This window comes from Drosophila arizonae, chromosome X (assembly GCF_054131065.1).
Source record: "Drosophila arizonae isolate 15081-1271.41 chromosome X, UAZ_ARI_1.0, whole genome shotgun sequence".
NCBI lineage: Eukaryota > Metazoa > Arthropoda > Insecta > Diptera > Drosophilidae > Drosophila > Drosophila arizonae.
This window is the reverse complement of record NC_142927.1, coordinates 5,264,293-5,281,936: the sequence shown is the minus strand read 5'-3', so window position 1 is coordinate 5,281,936 and position 17,644 is coordinate 5,264,293. Positions and strand designations below refer to the sequence as shown.

Below are 17,644 nucleotides of genomic sequence, written 5' to 3'. Positions count from 1 at the left end.
TTAACCGTTATACAGCAGCGGCAGGCAGAGACTGCGACAGCGACCGCAGTAATCAGAGTCAGAGTCAGAGTCAGTGTCAGTTGTGGCCGTCAGTCGTTAGACGCGTCTCGTTAGCCGTGGACACAGCAATCGCATCGCTTGGCAGTCATTCATAAATCAAAAATAAAAGTATTTATATATAAATACGATTTGTTAACTAGCTGGTATAAAACGCGCGCAGCTCTTGTATATAGTATAAATATAGTATATATAATCCTATTTAAATATATACATATATTTATGTATATGTGCACATGTATCTATAGCATATAGCGTAAATCTATGCATATTTTTTGTCTTGTTTTTTTGTGACAATTCTAAAGACAAGATCGCTTGTGAGATCTATACGAGTGCTGTTTACATATATACATTGTGTGTCTCTATATATAAATTGAATTCCGAATATATACTATCTATACATATATATTTTTTTGAAATAGTTTTCTAGTTATTAAAGTTCAAGTTATATTGTTAACAACAACAACAAAATGGTCGAGACCGTCGTCACCGTCGAGCGCACAACAACAACAACTGGCCCACCTGGCGGCAATCCCTCAGCCGGTGACAATGGCAACTTCTGGAGCGCCATTCGCTTGAATCTCGATTATTTTAAAACTGCGCCGGGCCTCATCAAGATTGTCCAATTGGTAAGTACATTGATACATATGTATGTACATATGTGTCTAAGTGCCTACTTACATACATACATATGTATATGTACATATATGTGCATGCCTATATAGTACACCAAATAACACTTAAGCTCGGTGACAGTTCCCTTCCCCCTGCCTGCCCACCCATCAGACCTTCCCCCTTCAACTGGCCCAAATAGCTAATTAGAACAGCTTGCATCTGCAGCTGGGCATAACAGACTGCCTAATACTTTTTAACGATAGTTCACAATCGATTTTTACAATATATCAATAAATTATTAGATTAACAGTTTTACTTTCTATAGAGATTTAAGGCAAAGTAATTTTCACTCACGTCTATTGCATAATGTGGATTTAACTCCGTAATTCCCTTAGTGAAAGTAATTCCCTCTGACTTTGCCACACCCTCGAGCGATCCGCCGAATGACTATTATATCTACAACGAATATACTCTCTTTGCAATTGATGAGCCCGACACACACTATGAAAGTAGCCGCAGCACATGGAAACAGCGAACATGATACGGCGTTGCGTATACGCCGCATTGCCCGTCCACCTCTACGATCGTCCGCCCGGCCGCCTCCTCGGCGCTTGCCACCTACAGAGCTTATCTGTGTAAATTGAACTTTTATCTATAGATTTCTCAATGCCTTCTGTCAATTAATGCACATTTCACGCCAGCTGGCCGCCATCTTTGCCCCAAGTAAATACCCTGTATAAATTAGAAACGCTTCAACATTGAGGGTATTCTATTAGAATGAGTTAGATAAAATAATTATACATGAAAGAAATATCGTTGAAGAATCTCATTTTAATGATTTCTTTACGAGAAAAAGCAATACAAATCATCAAATGACTGAGATGGATAGATATACGTTTGGTTATTCGCTTCTCGATTAAATTATTAGACAAGTCTCTCAAGATTCATATATTATAAAATGATATTAATGTTAATAAACAGACATTCAATTTCATGACAAAATTAGTTGCTAGAATCGATGGAATTATATAGTTATAGAAGGATAGGCAGATAGATAGACAGATAGATACAAACGTAAGACTGCATCTGAAATAAATGTTACTGTTATATATTTAGTTAATCATATATGTATAAGAAATGATTTTGTTTCAGTCGATAAATATTTACATATAATAGAGGCAAGTGCAAAGAAAACAGGGTATTTTGCCGTCATGCTAGATTTTCTATATATGTCATTAACTATCTGTAGTTTGAATGTATGTGTGTGTCAGGATCTCATTAGACGGATAAGATAACCATGTTAAAAGGGCACCATGTGAGCAAGGCATGTGGTCGAAATAACTTGATTCCAATTCTATATACATATACATATGTGTGTGTATATACATATCTGTTAATGACTTTTAAATCGAGAATGTAATTTATAAAAGTAAATTTTCTAACAAAAAAGTATCAAAAAGTAGTTAAAATTGTACAGCTGTACGATTTCACAGCTATTTTATAAAGAGTTTGTACATATATGGTATATATATATATATACATATGTGTGTGCATATGTATATACATGTCTTATATATAAATATTTACATATATATGTATATATGGTTATATGTAAGCCCAATTGCGGGCGCGTGGGAAGCCGTCACCAGTTAGCCATGCGAATGCCGCCAACCCACAAGAACCGCAATGAAAACATGAACTAAATTAACTGCAGCTACATACATACATATATATTATGTATGCAAAGTATACATATATGTATATCTATTACTACTATGGGCACCCTCCACATACTATGTGTTTAAATGCTCGAAAAAAATTGCAGATGACGTTTTTTTCTTGATCATAAAATTTAAGAAACTAAGAAATAAAAAAATAAAATAAACAATATTAAATCAAGTTTTAAAAAAATTATTAAATCAAGTTAAAAAAAATTTTAATTAATCCGAGCTGAGCATCGAACCAGCAACTGCTCGTTTAACAGCCGCCGACCTTGTCACTAAGCTAAGGCAGAGGATCAAATCGGAGGAACAGAAAGGAAGTTGAAGGAATGAAATGAATTGAATTTCATTTAAATTAAATTGCAAGAATGTCTGGAAATTCAACGTAAATTTACAATAAAAAAAAAAAATCGGACAAAAATATCAAATGACAAGTCATATTTCTTAGTATTATATTTTACTGTGCATATGCGGCCGCCCGCCCACAGGTGGCCGCCAACACGCGACCACAACAAGTACAGCAACAACAATAATGTGTGACACACACACATACACACTCAGCCACAAACACCGCATTTTTTGCTGCAAGTTAGAAAAAAACGCGGTGAAAGCTAGATCAGACAGCGATTGTTTTTGTATTTTTTTTTTTTTTTTTTTTTTTTCAGCAAGCTTCAGTGCCACTGCTAATACACACACACACACACACACGCATACGTACTGGCTATAACACGTGTATGTTACCGTTAACAAGGACACATGCGCATTAATAATGCACACTTTTCCAATTATTAGCCACAAATTGTGGCGAACAAAATCAATAGGGCGCTACATTTCGAGAGACCCACAAATCCGAGACAATTATATCATTTTCCAAATCACATTAAGAGCTTTACGTTTAGCCCACCTTGACCCTGCTCCTACCCATTCGCCAATTGGGTATAAAATATTCACTAGCTAATTGCTGCAGCGCTCTATGCGATTCTCATGTTAGCCAATCGTAAATTGCGCCTAATTTTCGATTCCTTTAACTGAAAATTGCTCTGCTGTTGTTGTTTTGATTATAGAGCCTAATAAGGCAATAAATGCACTTTTCATTCCAATCTTATCTACAATTGCTACTTTTTCGTTTCATTTCGTTTCGCTTCGATAATGTGATGGAGCTGCTTAAGCACACATGGCCTATACAAATAAGTAGAGTGGCTAAAACTGATATATAAATTATGCATATATCGATTATACAATAGTCAATTCATTTAATTTTAGGCTTATTCAATTATGATAAATGATATGCAAGGCATAGCTTGAAAAGTGTTGCTAATTTTATAAGTTCTTTACTTTTTTAAGGTTTACATAGGTTTGTATAAACATCTATAGAAAAGCTGTTTAACATCTTCTCTCATAAATCTCTAGCAAAACAAATTGAGCTACCTATATGAGCTTCTGTTGCACTTCATATTTCAAAGGGAACTAGTTACGCATTGGAACTGAACATATTCCGTTCACAAATGCACAAATCAAAATCAGGTTGTTCGGAACTATCCGCAAATATTTGCCTAACTATTAAATGCCAGCATTGGATAATAGCTTTATTATGTTATGATAACTGATTGAGTTCTAATATATATGCATAAGCTTGAATCGATAAATAGATTAGTGATTGGTCAATAATCCTGAATAGCCCTGTTTCATGTGACTCATTGGGCGCATTATTCATACGCGCAGCGATAACAGGGCGATAATGGGCATTGTTAAAGCGAACAAAACGCTAACTGGAAGATAACAATGAAATCCACCAAACTACCACTATCTCTCTATTCAGCTCTCTCCCTCTCTCTTCTTCGCCCTCCCTCACTCTCTCGCTGTCTTAGGCCACCAGGTGTTGACCAAGTGTTCGTCCTGTATTGGTTTTATTACTCATGCGATCAGTGTGGCTCACTTGACGCTTAAGTTGCCTTAGCTGCCTTAGTTGCCTCAGTTGAAATTCTATTTCTGTTCATCTTATCGACCATCAAACAACAATAAACAAAGTGATAGGCCAGCACACCAGCCGGCCGCCGATATCAACGGACTATGACTATAAGGGCGATAAGATTGTGCGACATCGGTCGGTTCCAGTTCCAGTTCCAGTCAGCCAAAAGCTAACGGAAACTCTGGCTAGTTTGTTGTTGTAGTTTTTGTTGTTGTTCTTTATTAATAATGTTGGTCAAACATTTGTGCAGCGTGTTGACAAACCTGTTGTTGTTGTAAACACTTGCACACTCACACAAACATTGATATTTATGTCGTGCCAGAGTCGTTACACACATACAAACATACATATTCATATGTATGCGTGTGATTTAAATCTACATATATGCAAATTGCGGCTGGGCACGATAAGAACCGAAATATTTTGCCCACGATATATATATATATTTTTTTTTTGACTATTTTCCAAAAATATTTTGATATAGGCATTACGTAAGATCGGCCATATACACCCGTATATGCAAAGCAGCGCTAGTTTCGCCAGCCACTTACATTGTTCACATTATTAATGGCCCCCAACTATGACACACACACATACACACACACACATTCTGTGTTGCTCTAGGAATTTCTTGTTTCGATTCCAATTTATGAAGAATAAAATAAAAATATGCAAAATATGTAATTTATAGGTTATGTTCAGAATGTTGACTAAGTGCCAACGCGCACTCATGAGCTCATCTTAAAGTACGAATTGACGCTGTCATAAACGTAAATTACGTTTTCGCTTTTATTTGTTTTTTTTTTTTTTTTTTTTTTTTTTTAACCCAGGCACACATTTTGGCTTGGCTTGTTTTGTTTACATGTTATTTGCTGACGTCATAAACTTGCATTAGAAGCGCGCTGAGTGTGCGCAACAAATGCGGCGACTGTAACCGTTATCTTGTGTATCGTCTAAGCAAAGGGGTGTGTATGTGTGCGTGTGACTATAGAGCGGCAAAAGTCAAAAACCGCCATAGCGCATCCTTTTTACTGAAATATGAGCATTTATATATGCATACATAGTTATCGGTATTCATACATGTATGTACGCATATACATATACATACATATATACAAATGACGATATATGTACATAGTTACACAGCTTTTGCTGTCATGCGCCATCGATCAAGCGATTTTCATGCTTCACAGGGCAAATAAAGCATTTGATTATTTACCGAGCAAACGTATCAAAACTGAATATGATTCTCAATCTAATTCTGAATTTGGGCCAGTGTCTGGGCTATGAAGCATTAAGTTGTCTAACATAAATACATTTCCATTGCTAAATGTATGTATAAATGTATGTGCATACATATGTATATGTATAGTGCGAACTGTCATATATGTATTTATATTTTAGAAAATACATAATTGCCCACATATACGAGATTTATTTTTATTTCTGAAACGTGATGACGCAAATATTTCTATCTGACTTTTGCCAATCAGAGTTGCCAGCATACACTAACAAAAATAAGAAGAAATAAAGCCAAATGTCTGTGGTCAAGTGCAAGCTGCAAGGCACATTGCAGTTCAATCAACTTTTGGGCGACAGGCGGCGCTTTTACTTCACGTTCACAGATATTATGCGTGGGTATGAGTGCGCGCGCGTGTGTGTGTGTGTGTAGCGGCGCATAAGAAAAACAAAACACAAACGAAAGACAAACAATAACATAAACAAGAACCAGTTGACTTCAGTCGCTGTGGCTGTTGTTGTTATTAGCAACAGGTCGCCTTTGGCTTTGGCAATGTCTGCAACTTTCAGCTTTCACTTTTCGTCTACCTTTTGTTTTAGCCAGCGCAATAACAACAACAACAACAACACAGAAAGCTGCGTGCGCACACCTGTGCTTGCGCGACTGCCGCCTAATGCTTATTGCTATTTAATTGCAAGCAAAAATACTACAACAAATCAGAAACCTAAATGGGCATGTCATCGAAATCTGTGTCGGCGCCCACACAAACACAAACACACACACACACATACGCACACAGTCAGACGAAACTGGGCGTCAAAGTGCAGCGCTACCATATTTATACTCAGTTCACGAACTGGCTTATGAGAGTATATTGGCTCGTTTCACTGTATGTTCAACCAGACTTATAGCAGAATATGTGCATATGTAAATGTATGTATGTATCTGAGCGGATCGACTATGCATTACCATGTTTAAAGTATAGAAATTAATATGTGAAACGAGCTCGCTTCCGTGCTTAGAGTATTGCGCGGTCGGTTGAAACGTTGCTTACTTGACAGGTTCTCAGCTCAGCTCGATTTAGTTATTTAGTATTTATGTATGACAATTAACTGGTTGCTATTGCTCAATTGCTTAAGGTGACATCATGTCACCCAAAAAAAAAAAAAAAAAAAAAAAAAAAAACAAACAAAACAAAAAAATCCATTAAATGTCAATTGAGGAACTTTTGCTTGTGTGTTATATTTATGAATGGTCGGAATTTTTACTTTTTCATTGCAGATATTGGGCATCATTTGCATGGCATGCGTCTCGCCCGCACAGGCGGCAGCAACGAGCTTCTTCCTATTCGCCGTTGTCATCTCTTTCATAATTACCTTCTTGCTGATTGCCGCATATTTCCTGGGCATACGCGAGGCGCTCAACGTGGCCGTTAATTGGATATTTTCAGTAAGTCACACAGCTGGTCACACTTGAGCTCCTGTCACTTACTCGTCTCTATCTCTCTCTTTCTCTCCTACACTGTTTTCTCCCTGCAGGAACTACTGACAACTGCTGTGCTGACACTGCTCTACTTTATTGGATTTATTGTACAGCTGGCCAGATGGGCCGAATCAGATGTTAGCGGACGCAATGCAAATGTAGCGGGCGGCGTTTTTGGCCTATTCAATTTCCTGGCCTATGCGGCGGGCACCTATTTCCTATTCCTGGCGCACAGATCGGGAGCCACGCATTAAAAGAGTTTCAGCATCAAAGCCGAGCAGCGATCTGTTCTGTTCTGTTCTGTTTAGATTCAACAGCCGATAAGCGGAACAAATTTTTTAGTCATGCGCACCCAAAAAAAAGATTATTAAGAGAAAAACGAAAAAGAAAGAATCAAAGCAAACAGCAAGCAGCGCACCCACCACGAAAGCCAACTTAGTGTAGTTTAAGATTTAAGTGCAATTTGTGTGGAGAGTTGTTTTTAAAATAATATTTTATTATTATTATTATTATTTTATTTTTTTTGTTATATTTTCTTTTTTTTTTTTTTTTATTCATTAAAATCTAACGGCAGTAACGAATGAAAGCTCAATCGCAAGTTCGCTCAGCTCGGTTCATGTTCAAGCTCAGTTTGGTTCATGTGCAGACTCAGCTCAATTTATGTTCAGTTCAGCCCGCGCGACTTTTTTTTGTTTTTAATGTTAGTTTAATGCTTAATTTAACTTAAACGCCTGCTAACGTTTAAGATCAACACATACAAGGCAACCAGCAACAACAAACAACTACAACAAATAAGTTCAATAAATTATTCGTATTTTGTAACTGTAAAATAAATGCTATTTAATTCACTGCTGGTTATTAACTTGATTATTGATCTGTTGAATTGCAATCTCGACTGTACAATGTATGCTGGTTTGCAACTTAGCTGAAATATCTGCTATAATGTGGAGCTTAATATCGTAGCTGATGCCTATGATCTTTTTAGCAGTGTACCTTCTTCATCGATGGTTCACAGCTGTAATGTACCTACACTGTCGCCTATGGTTTGCAACTCGACTGCTACCGCTGCTGAATTGATGGTCGACAACTTGACTAATAGCATTTTATACGATCTCGCATGCATGGAAGTGTACCTACATATATTCGTCGCGAACTTGTGGATTTAACTTGACTTTTGTTGCTGCATACGGTCTATTATGCATAAAATGTACCTACTTATTCGCCGGTGCTTGGCGACTTGAATAATTTTTAAACGGTGAATGTCGTGCATAGCTCAAACGGAAATAACGAGGAAGAAAATTGAACAAAATGCATCTTTTTTTTTTTAATTTCCAAATCAATTTTAATATGCTTTTTGATGTTGGCAATGTTGTTATTGCACTTCCAATTTGGTCCTTTCGTTTTTTTTTAATTTTCCAATAGATACAAAAAAAAAAAAAAAATTAATAAATAAATGTTTGTCAAGGAAAGTTCGACTAGATTCAGTTGTCTTTTTCTATCTATATTTTCTGCTAGCATTTTGCTTTCCCTGTTTTTCTGTTGTGGATGTTATTTCTTAATTATTATTATTTTTTTTTTCTTTTTTTTTTTATTTATTTTATTTTAGTTTGTGCAGTTTCCTTTTTGGGTCTTTTTTTTATTCTCTCTGATGATTTTCATTTTGTATGGCTGGGTTGAGTAGGAGACGGCTAAGAAGGGGACGAGGGGTCCGCTGTGAGTCTACACATATTTCTTGAACTCATCGTAAATGGCCAGCACGAGAGCGCCGCCAGTGCCGCGAATGATATTTGAGAATGCGCCCTTGAAGAAGGCAGGGATGCCCTCCTGTTTGGCAATCACCACCCAACAATGTGCAGTATTTTTGTAGATCATTTCCGATTTCTTGAGACCCGACTGCATCATCATGCGACGACGCACTGTATCGAACGGATAGGAAGCAATGCCTGCAATTGTGGTGACCACCTGAGCAATGCCCCAACTGACGTAGAAGGGTGTGTTCTTTGGATTTGGAAGATGGTCGCGACACGTATCGTAGAATCCAAAGTAAGCGGCACGATAGATAACGATGCCCTGCACAGATACAATGAAGCCGCGATATAGTCCAATTAAGCCATCCGTTTTCACTACTTTTCGCAGACAATCGATCAAACCGTTAAATTCGCGCTCGCCGCCCTTGCCAACATCAGCAGCCAATCTGCAAGAGACGATAAATAATGTATGTTGGGCAAATTTAGTAACAAATCAATTATGTCAAGTGGCAAGTTTACAACGCGGAACGCGGAAAAAATAATTCGACTTTGACTTTATAAATGAAAAGCGTATTTCGGTCAAATTTAGTTCTAAACGAATTGTAGCAATGGACAATTCAAATGTAACGGAAACATAATTTCTTTGCTAACTATATTGCTACGAGTGAATTGTATTAAATGGCAACGCTAGTGGTTTATACCATCTCTATAAATGACAGCCGTCGATTTGTTTTATTTGTTCTGGCTTTTGCAACTTACCGCGTACGTGCAAAATCCAATGGATAGACAAAGCAAAGAGAAGTGGCGCCGGCCGCACCTCCAGAGGCCAAATTGCCCATGAAATGGCGCCAAAATTGTTTCTTTTTATCAATACCACCCAAGAATACCTAAAATATGAATAGAAAATATGCAAATTTTGAACATTTTTAAGTTGAAAATCTTATCTGTCAAATAAATAAATATAAAATATATGCTATTTGAAATTTGAATAGTGCTGCAACTATTCGGCGACTCACCGTCTTGTACACATCCTTAAAGGCAAAGTTGAGCGCTTGCGTTGGAAAGTATCGTATCACATTGGCCAAATTGCCGCGCCATAGTGATGAGAAGCCCTGCTCACGCGGAATGCGCACGAAACAATCCACAATTCCCTTGTAGCGCTTATCCGATTGAATTTGTTTCGATACCTCCTGCACTTGGAGAATCAATTTGACACGCTCGATAGGAGCCACCGCCGTTTTTGCAATTGCCGCCGATACGCCGCCCATCATAAAATCAATTAGGAAGGATTTTAAATCACCTCCGGGTTTCATGCCGCCGCCTTCATCACCCATTTTGTTGAATTTAGTTTTTTCTGCGGTTTCTTTTTGATGGTACGCCGGAGTCCGGTTCTATTTCTGTTAAATTTTCAAAAGATTTTGGAGGCCAAGAAGAAATTTAAAAGTTTTAATAAATTTTTTTTTTTTTTTGAAAAAATTTTTTTCCGAAATAATTTTGGTCTAGAATAAAACCAGCTCCGTACAAAATGGGCCAAATTTGAATGTATATCAAACACAGCCCACGACATTAACTTGCCAGGCTACTGAGGCTGAGAGAATGTTTGCTAACGTCAAAGAAAGCCTACTTTGATCCTTTGAATAAAACTACATAACTCGACAAATGCAGTGTTTTTCATTCGGTTTGCCGTTCCATTGGTGTTTCTGCTGAATTTACGTGGATTAATAACGAACACGGCGGCGAGGCATGGCCGAAAATGTATTTTTTCGGCGATTTCCCTGCTTCAAGGAATCATTTAAGTTTCCCCAACAAGCGAATAATTTATAACGGACTATTTGCTGGAATATTGAGGTCGCACGTTGTATACATACACATTTTTAATTCCGTTTCCCGTTGCCACACTTTCAGCTAAATGTATGTGATGAGTGGGGGAAATCGATGCGAATAAAACACATTTGGTCTACTATTTTTATCAATTTTTATATTTTTAACCAACCGTAGGTTGATTTTTTTGTTGGTTTGTTGTTGTTACTGCAGAGGCTAAAGAAATGGTTCTTAAAATTCCTTTTTATATTGCGCACTCTGTATATGTATATACGATCAAACATTCTCGATCGGCAAAAGGGGGAGGGGGCGACTGTTTCGTTGAGAACAGAGACAGAGATACAGACGCACCTGTCTGCTCTGCCACAATCACCTGTCGAACTTAACAAGAATGCAACTAGCTTATAACTTAAATATATGTCTAGAATGTTCGTCTGATATTGTTGTTTGTCTCTTGTGTGTTGTGTTTGTGGCTAAGAGATTTGGCTTGTCCAATCCGCTCCAAATATCCTGATTCCGACTCCTTTTGCTTTTCTTACTGTTCTACTGGTAGTTGTTGTTGTTGTTGTTGTTATCTGGCCATCAAATGTTTGCTATTTATGCAAGTGCAATTAAATTATATTCCAGTTATTATATATAATATAATTTTATAATTATATTGGATTATTGCAGATGTTTCGCGCTGTTGTTGAATTTATCTTTATATAATATAATTAGCTGGTAGTGGTAGTTGTTGTTTGTTTTTGTTTTTGTTTTGTTGTTGGTTTTTGAATAATTTAATAATTAAATTTACAAGAACTTCTTGATCTCATCGTACAACACAAGCACGAAAGCACCGCCAGTGCCTCTGAGAACGTTGGAGAAGGCGCCCTTGAAGAAGGCACCGCTACCTTCCTGCTTGGCAATGGTGGCCCAGCAGTGCAGTGTGTTCTTATAGATGATCTCGGTGGACTTGCGGCCAGACTGCATCATCATGCGACGACGAACAGTATCGAATGGATAGGACACAATGCCAGCAACAGTTGTAACAACCTGAGCGATGGCCCAGCTAATGTAAATGGGTGTGTTCTTAGGATCGGGCAACATGCCGCGGGCGGTATCGTAGAAGCCAAAGTATGCAGCACGATAGATGATGATGCCCTGGACAGAGACACCGAAGCCGCGATACAAGCCAACAATGCCGTCACTCTTGAAGATCTTGGTCAAGCAGTTGCCCAGACCGGTGAATTCACGAGCGCCACCCTTGCCAGTATCAGCAGCCAAACTAAAACGGAACAAGTTTCAATATAGATATATCCAAATATACATATGTATGCATTGATATGCTCGTCACTTACCGAGTACGCGCAAAGTCCAATGGGTAGACAAAGCACAAAGAGGTAGCACCAGCAGCACCACCAGAGGCCAAGTTGCCCAAGAAGTAACGCCAGAACTGGGTGTTCTTGTCAACACCACCCAAGAAGACCTATGATATTGATGGACACACAAAAAAAAACACACACACACAATTATAGTGGAACACATATGTGGATTTTATATACTGTGTTTGCTTACCTGCTTGTACTTGTCCTTGAAGGCAAAGTTCAGAGCCTGAGTTGGGAAATATCTAATAACGTTGGCCAAGTTACCGCGCCAGTATGAAGCAAAACCTTGTTCCTTTGGAATGCGGATAAAGCAATCAATCATACCCTTGTATTGCTGATCGGGGGAGATTTGTTTCGAGATGTGCTGAACCTGCAGAAGCAGTTTCACACGCTCGATGGGTGCGACGGCAGTCTTTGAGACAGCTGCGGAGATACCTCCGGCAGCGAAGTCCTTGACGAATCCAATAGCATCAAAATCCTTGCCCATTTTGCTATAAACAACAATGCAAAGTATCCAAAAATTTACATATAGTTCTCCAACTTCTCATCCATATTAACATCGTGCATTGTTTGTTCTTATTCTTCTTGAATTTTTGTCCGTCGTCATTTATGAGGTTAGTTTCATGATTATGATTATGATTATGATTATGAATATTGCATTTTTGTTATTTACTTGCGATTTTTTGTGTTTTGATTATTTTATATGCAGCACATTTCACTTTTTACACTATTTTAATATTTACAAACAAATTTGATAGCCACCACAACCAATAAAAAGATGCTTAAAACATGCATAAATGGAAACAAAGCGTTAACGAAACGAAAACGTTTAGCGCCCAACTTAACATGTAATCTATAATCTATACGTTACCCAATCAATCCTTGCAAACTGCAAAGTAACTGAGCAACTAAGAGATTGATTACATGCCAGTTAAGGGCGCTTAGCACGGATTTTTTTAAATACGAGGCGGTGCGAGAGATGTTAAATAAATAATAGATACTTAAAAACTAGATTAAATGGGTTAGGCATGCACAAATGATTCAGCTTAAAATAAAATGAAGATGTTATTTCATAAAAAAAACAAGCAGCAAATTACAGACAAGTGTTCTATGGTATATTGTCCAAGCATTCGGCTTTTTCAATGTATATATACATGTATGTATGTGTGTTAGTTTGTGTGTGTGTTAATTATATACAAAACATATACAAATGCGCGATTGACTCCAGCTCGATTTTATGCGGTTGTCAAGTGACTTTACAATTGTGTTTATCGTTGTATGGGTGCGGAGGTTTTTTATTTCTGCCTATGAATCAGTTTTTCAATTGGAAGCCTCAACAGCCACGTGTTTAAGTGGCGTATCTTTTCGTATATGCAATTGTCAAACTGGCTGCCCATCAGCCTGAGTTCTGTTTGAACCGGTAATAATAAAGACCAATAAACGCTTACTCTTGATTAAGAGTAAGCGAATTGCAGTCAAAGAAATTTTACACTTTTTCTCTAAGAGTCATCAAAACGTGGCACTTACATATACTATTGCACATTTGTTATTGTAAGAGTGGGTGTGCGTGTGTGTGTCTGCACACATTGCATAATTTAACAGCTTGTATAACACTGTAGATGGCGCTGTCAATTCTTTTGAAATGCTAAGAGTAAGCCAATGCCAACAACTCCGCTTGGTGCAAATGGGATGGCTATCTACCATGCATGTGTGCCAATACTCTTCTCGCTACTGACATTGAGCAGTGTCAGAGAAAAGGAGAGAGAGAACAAAAGCTTTCTTTTCATGCTCTTGTATTGTTAAATTTAGATTTCAAGTGTAGGCAGCAGCAGCCAAAAAATGTTCATTCTGATTTGTTTTTGTTGCTAGAGAAATGTTGGCATAAAATTAAATTAGCAGCCACCGGCAGGCGGTCAGGCGCCCAGTCTAGGCCACTTTTCATTGACAAAACCCGCTTTTATGTAATCACTTTTCGCGAGGGGTAGGCCAGTGCCATTTAAGAGAGTCACAGAAGGAGAGCGAGAGAGATAGTGCGCGTACTAGAGAATTGTATTGCTGTAGGCGGCGGTGGGTGTTGTGAGCAGTAGCAAGCAACTGTAAAAGCGTTGGCCTGTTATCTAATCTCTCCAGAGGCGCGGGTGCTGATTCAAAGAGCTTTCGCAAAGAGCACGCGCGACCGTGATGTAACAGTTTCATTCTCAACTAGCCAACAAGCAATTCTACTGAAAAACAGGAGTTATAGAACGGAAGAAAGACTAGGCAAAGTGGCACGTGTAACTGTTTTCTTGTTTATTGCTTTGAACTTTGCTTTTGAGCCAAAAAATATTGCGGCCACCCCTTTTCAACGAGATTGCATAACTGTTTTAATCGAGCACGAGAAAAAAAATTGGAATATTGTTTAAACAATTTATCTTTCATTGTAAGCACAATAAAGCTGGTTCTAATATCATTGCACATTTTTAAATTGCTTTAAGCCTTGGTACACGTTTATGTAACAGTAAAAAAAAAAGTTTTAAGTTGCTTTAGGCCAAGTAACTAAAACAAAAAAAAAAATAATTCACCAATGCTTGCTAATTATTTATGCGTCAGTTATTATTGTTATTGACTTTGATCGAGTTGATTTTTATTTAGGCTTATGCATTTCAAATGCATTTAATATGTAATACGTACAATTTGTTTGTTTTTTTATCACAGCACCGAAAAAAAATTAATTTATCTTTATTCCTTGCGAAATCAAAGGTCTGCACCGGACGGCAACTAGATTGCTTGTGAATAATAGGAACAGTGTAGTCAACGAGCTAGCCTGCGCTGCCTAGCAGTGGTCAGCTGCTGCCTCTGCTCGCTGTGGCAGAAGTAGAGACAGAGGCAGCGACACTGACAGATTCAAGTTCACGCTCTCTGTCTCTCTCTTAAGCGTCGCAGACGCAGAGCAACAGTTGTGAGGGAGAGAATGAGTTAGAACGGCGTCGTATAACGGTAGGCATTTGAGAGACAGTTGGCAACAGAGACTAGACACACATACAAAGCTCTTGCACGTGTGCGCAAAAGCAAATGCTAAATGATCGAGAGAGAGTAAGCAAGAGAGAAGATCTTATCTATATGCATATCAATGTCTGTGTATGCGAAGCAGAACAGCGATAGCAATGAATTCAATGCCAATAGCATTGCATAACAACGTTAGCTAGACCTGATAATCAGTTCACGCATACATATAGAGAGGGAGATACTAAAGGAGAAAGAGCGAGAGAGAGTAAAAAAGGCCAGAGACTTTGATAGGAAAAGGAAGTAAAAGACAAACTTGGATATAATCTAAATCTATTACCAATGAATATTGACCAAAAACAAATAACAAATAGAATAAAACAAATTAATGTAATTGTTTTTCATTTACCCCTTTCGAGGTTTGCACTGCCTTCACAACAGAAAAAAAGCTGAATGCTTGCCAAAAATGTAAACTTTTACTCGGTTGGCAATGCGTCGACGAACATAACAGCGGCGATGGTGTTGACGCCCGCATCACAACAGCGTAGTGTAGCATGTGACTGACTTATGGAAATTTTGACGCATGTGCTGAACGCTCTCTTTTGCACTCACTCGCTGCTCTCTTCGTCGCGTGAAGCTCTTAAATGGGAAGTCGTAGGCCAATTTCTTTGTATGCGGAGGCGGAAGGCAGCGTAAGTGAAATAAATGTGCGTACTGCGATTAGATTAAATACCGCTACTCATACAACTATTTTATATAATCAGCCATTTTCAAGGTCTTCTAATCGCTGACAAATTACATAAAAAAAAATTTACGCACCAATTAATGAGAGCGACATGGGAATTGTGGCAGCGTGCCAAAGATGCAGACGTAAAGTTGATGTTGGATGCGTACTAAAAATCTAATTGCGGCTATTTAAAGGCAAACAAAAATAGATTCAAGTGCAGCTAAATCCGTTAAATGGGTTAAGTACAACGGTGCATGGCATTTAAATAGGGACTATTTCTCTTCGTTGAGTGTCGGGCGTCGCATAAACAATTAGTTTTGTGTGATCAGCAATTTATAAAATGTAAAAATTTCCACAGTTTCAAGTGCTGACGCATCAATGCGGGAGGCGATTTGTGTATCGTTTGCCAATTCTGCTGATCCGCTTGCGTGAACATTGATGAATATGAGAAATCAAAATTTGAAGATGTTTACGTAAACGTTTCACAGCATTTGACAGGACGTTTTGCTATGTTATCGTTGCCGGGCATCGGGTTAGAAAATACCGAATGCAAAATGGCGCTAAAAAAGGCCAAGCAAAAGGGCAACCAAAAATCACATGCGGCACATTAACATGACGCGTTTGCCCGGCTGACGTCATAAACAACATCAGCAGCATCTCCTTCTGTTCATAACCGGTTCCAACTATTGTAAGCAAACAGGTAAAATGTAAAAGTATCAAAAAGCAAGAATAAAACGGTCATTGGTCAACGTAGGAGAAATGTGCTCTTAGAAATTTGAAGACAAGAGAATAATGCAAAAAAAAAAAAAAAAAAAAAAAAAAAAAAAAAACTACACTGAAATATGCGCACACACATATACAGGGGCATTTATAGTCGCTGAGAGTCTTGCGCGTGTAAATGGCATGGCGTGTGAGTAAGGGAGAGAGCGCGATAAGCACATGGAATTCATATGAATGCTCGACTACATCTGTATGTGTGTGCCGCATTTGTACACAATTAATACGAAAGAAAATATAGTGAAAATTCTGCACATGTATATATGATACATCTACATGTAAAAAAAAGTGGATATTCAATTAGATTCATTACAAAGCAGCTGTTGAAAATTGTGCTCAATTGTAAACGTGTGCGTGTTCCTGTGAGTGTGTGTGCGTGTGCACGACAGTTTGCTTGTGTGGCACCGTTTTTTTCTGCTTTCAACTTTTTCTTGCAAAAAAATTTTTTAGGTTAGAACTCGTGAGCGTTCTTAACACACTGCAGGTGTGTGTATGTGGGTGCATTGAAAAAGAGGACACAGAGACACGGACGACAGTTTTACCTTGTGACTTATATTAGACGCCGAAACTTTGTAGCCTTCAATTTAATGTTGCTTTCGCTTGCAAATTATTTTGTGGTTATGTAAGCACAACTTAGGCAGCGCTTTTTGCCATTTTTATATATAAAAAATAAAGTCATACATTTTGTTGAAAACGCCGCACTGGTTTGGCGACAATATAGAGTTAGATTCATACACCGGAAAAATAAACCATCACCGACACATAAAAAAAAATTTAGCACATTACATAACTTAAATCTAGTGCAAGGTGAACGTAAAGAAAAAAATCAATGGCAAATTTTAAATGAATGCACTGTCCGATTTTCATTTTTGTAGTAGCTCGCAGTAAGATAGAATTAAGAGTTGTATAAAAGAAAACCACAATACCTTCAGTTATTAAACTTCTTACAAAAGCCACAGAATAAAAACTTCTTTTGCAGAATAGAATTTCCCACTTGGCGTTGAAACTAGCCGCGTGCTCACTTAACGAACGCAATTCGTGAAGTGTTCGCAAAACCGGAGCAGTGTGGTAAACTATCGAGCAGCTTAAACTGCATTAGAAATCGAAATACCCGATAGCTATCGATGACAGTACGATATTT

The 17,644-nt window shown here is 38.0% G+C and overlaps 3 protein-coding genes across 8 annotated transcripts; 1 reads left to right on the top strand and 2 right to left on the bottom strand.

Moving 5' to 3' along the window:
• On the top strand, positions 1-11,674 carry LOC108618859 (CKLF-like MARVEL transmembrane domain-containing protein 4). Of its 5 annotated transcripts, none has more exons than XM_089475369.1 (4): positions 1-232; positions 480-686; positions 6,884-7,051; positions 7,141-11,674. In XM_089475369.1, exons 2-4 carry the CDS (start codon positions 528-530, stop codon positions 7,336-7,338), a joined length of 525 nt encoding a protein of 174 aa, XP_089331495.1. In that variant the 5' UTR covers positions 1-232; positions 480-527; the 3' UTR covers positions 7,339-11,674. The 5 variants fall into 5 exon arrangements, with proteins under 5 accessions (XP_089331495.1, XP_089331496.1, XP_017870543.1 ...); XM_089475370.1 differs by having other exon boundaries at positions 1-243; XM_018015054.2 differs by having other exon boundaries at positions 3-168.
• On the bottom strand, positions 7,616-10,166 carry Ant2 (Adenine nucleotide translocase 2). The gene is made up of 3 exons (XM_018015040.2): positions 9,849-10,166; positions 9,592-9,719; positions 7,616-9,278 (listed from the first exon to the last, which is right to left on the bottom strand). The coding sequence occupies exons 1-3, from the start codon at positions 10,164-10,166 to the stop codon at positions 8,804-8,806; spliced, it is 921 nt and encodes a 306-aa protein (XP_017870529.1). The 3' UTR covers positions 7,616-8,803.
• sesB (stress-sensitive B) lies at positions 11,337-17,590 on the bottom strand. 2 transcript variants are annotated; one of them, XM_018015042.2, is made up of 4 exons: positions 17,430-17,590; positions 12,208-12,508; positions 11,991-12,118; positions 11,337-11,917 (listed from the first exon to the last, which is right to left on the bottom strand). In XM_018015042.2, the coding sequence occupies exons 2-4, from the start codon at positions 12,502-12,504 to the stop codon at positions 11,443-11,445; spliced, it is 900 nt and encodes a 299-aa protein (XP_017870531.1). In that variant the 5' UTR covers positions 12,505-12,508; positions 17,430-17,590; the 3' UTR covers positions 11,337-11,442. The 2 variants fall into 2 exon arrangements, with proteins under 2 accessions (XP_017870531.1, XP_017870532.1); XM_018015043.2 differs by lacking the exon at positions 17,430-17,590 and adding an exon at positions 14,688-14,846.
• Positions 17,591-17,644: the final 54 nt, after the last annotated feature.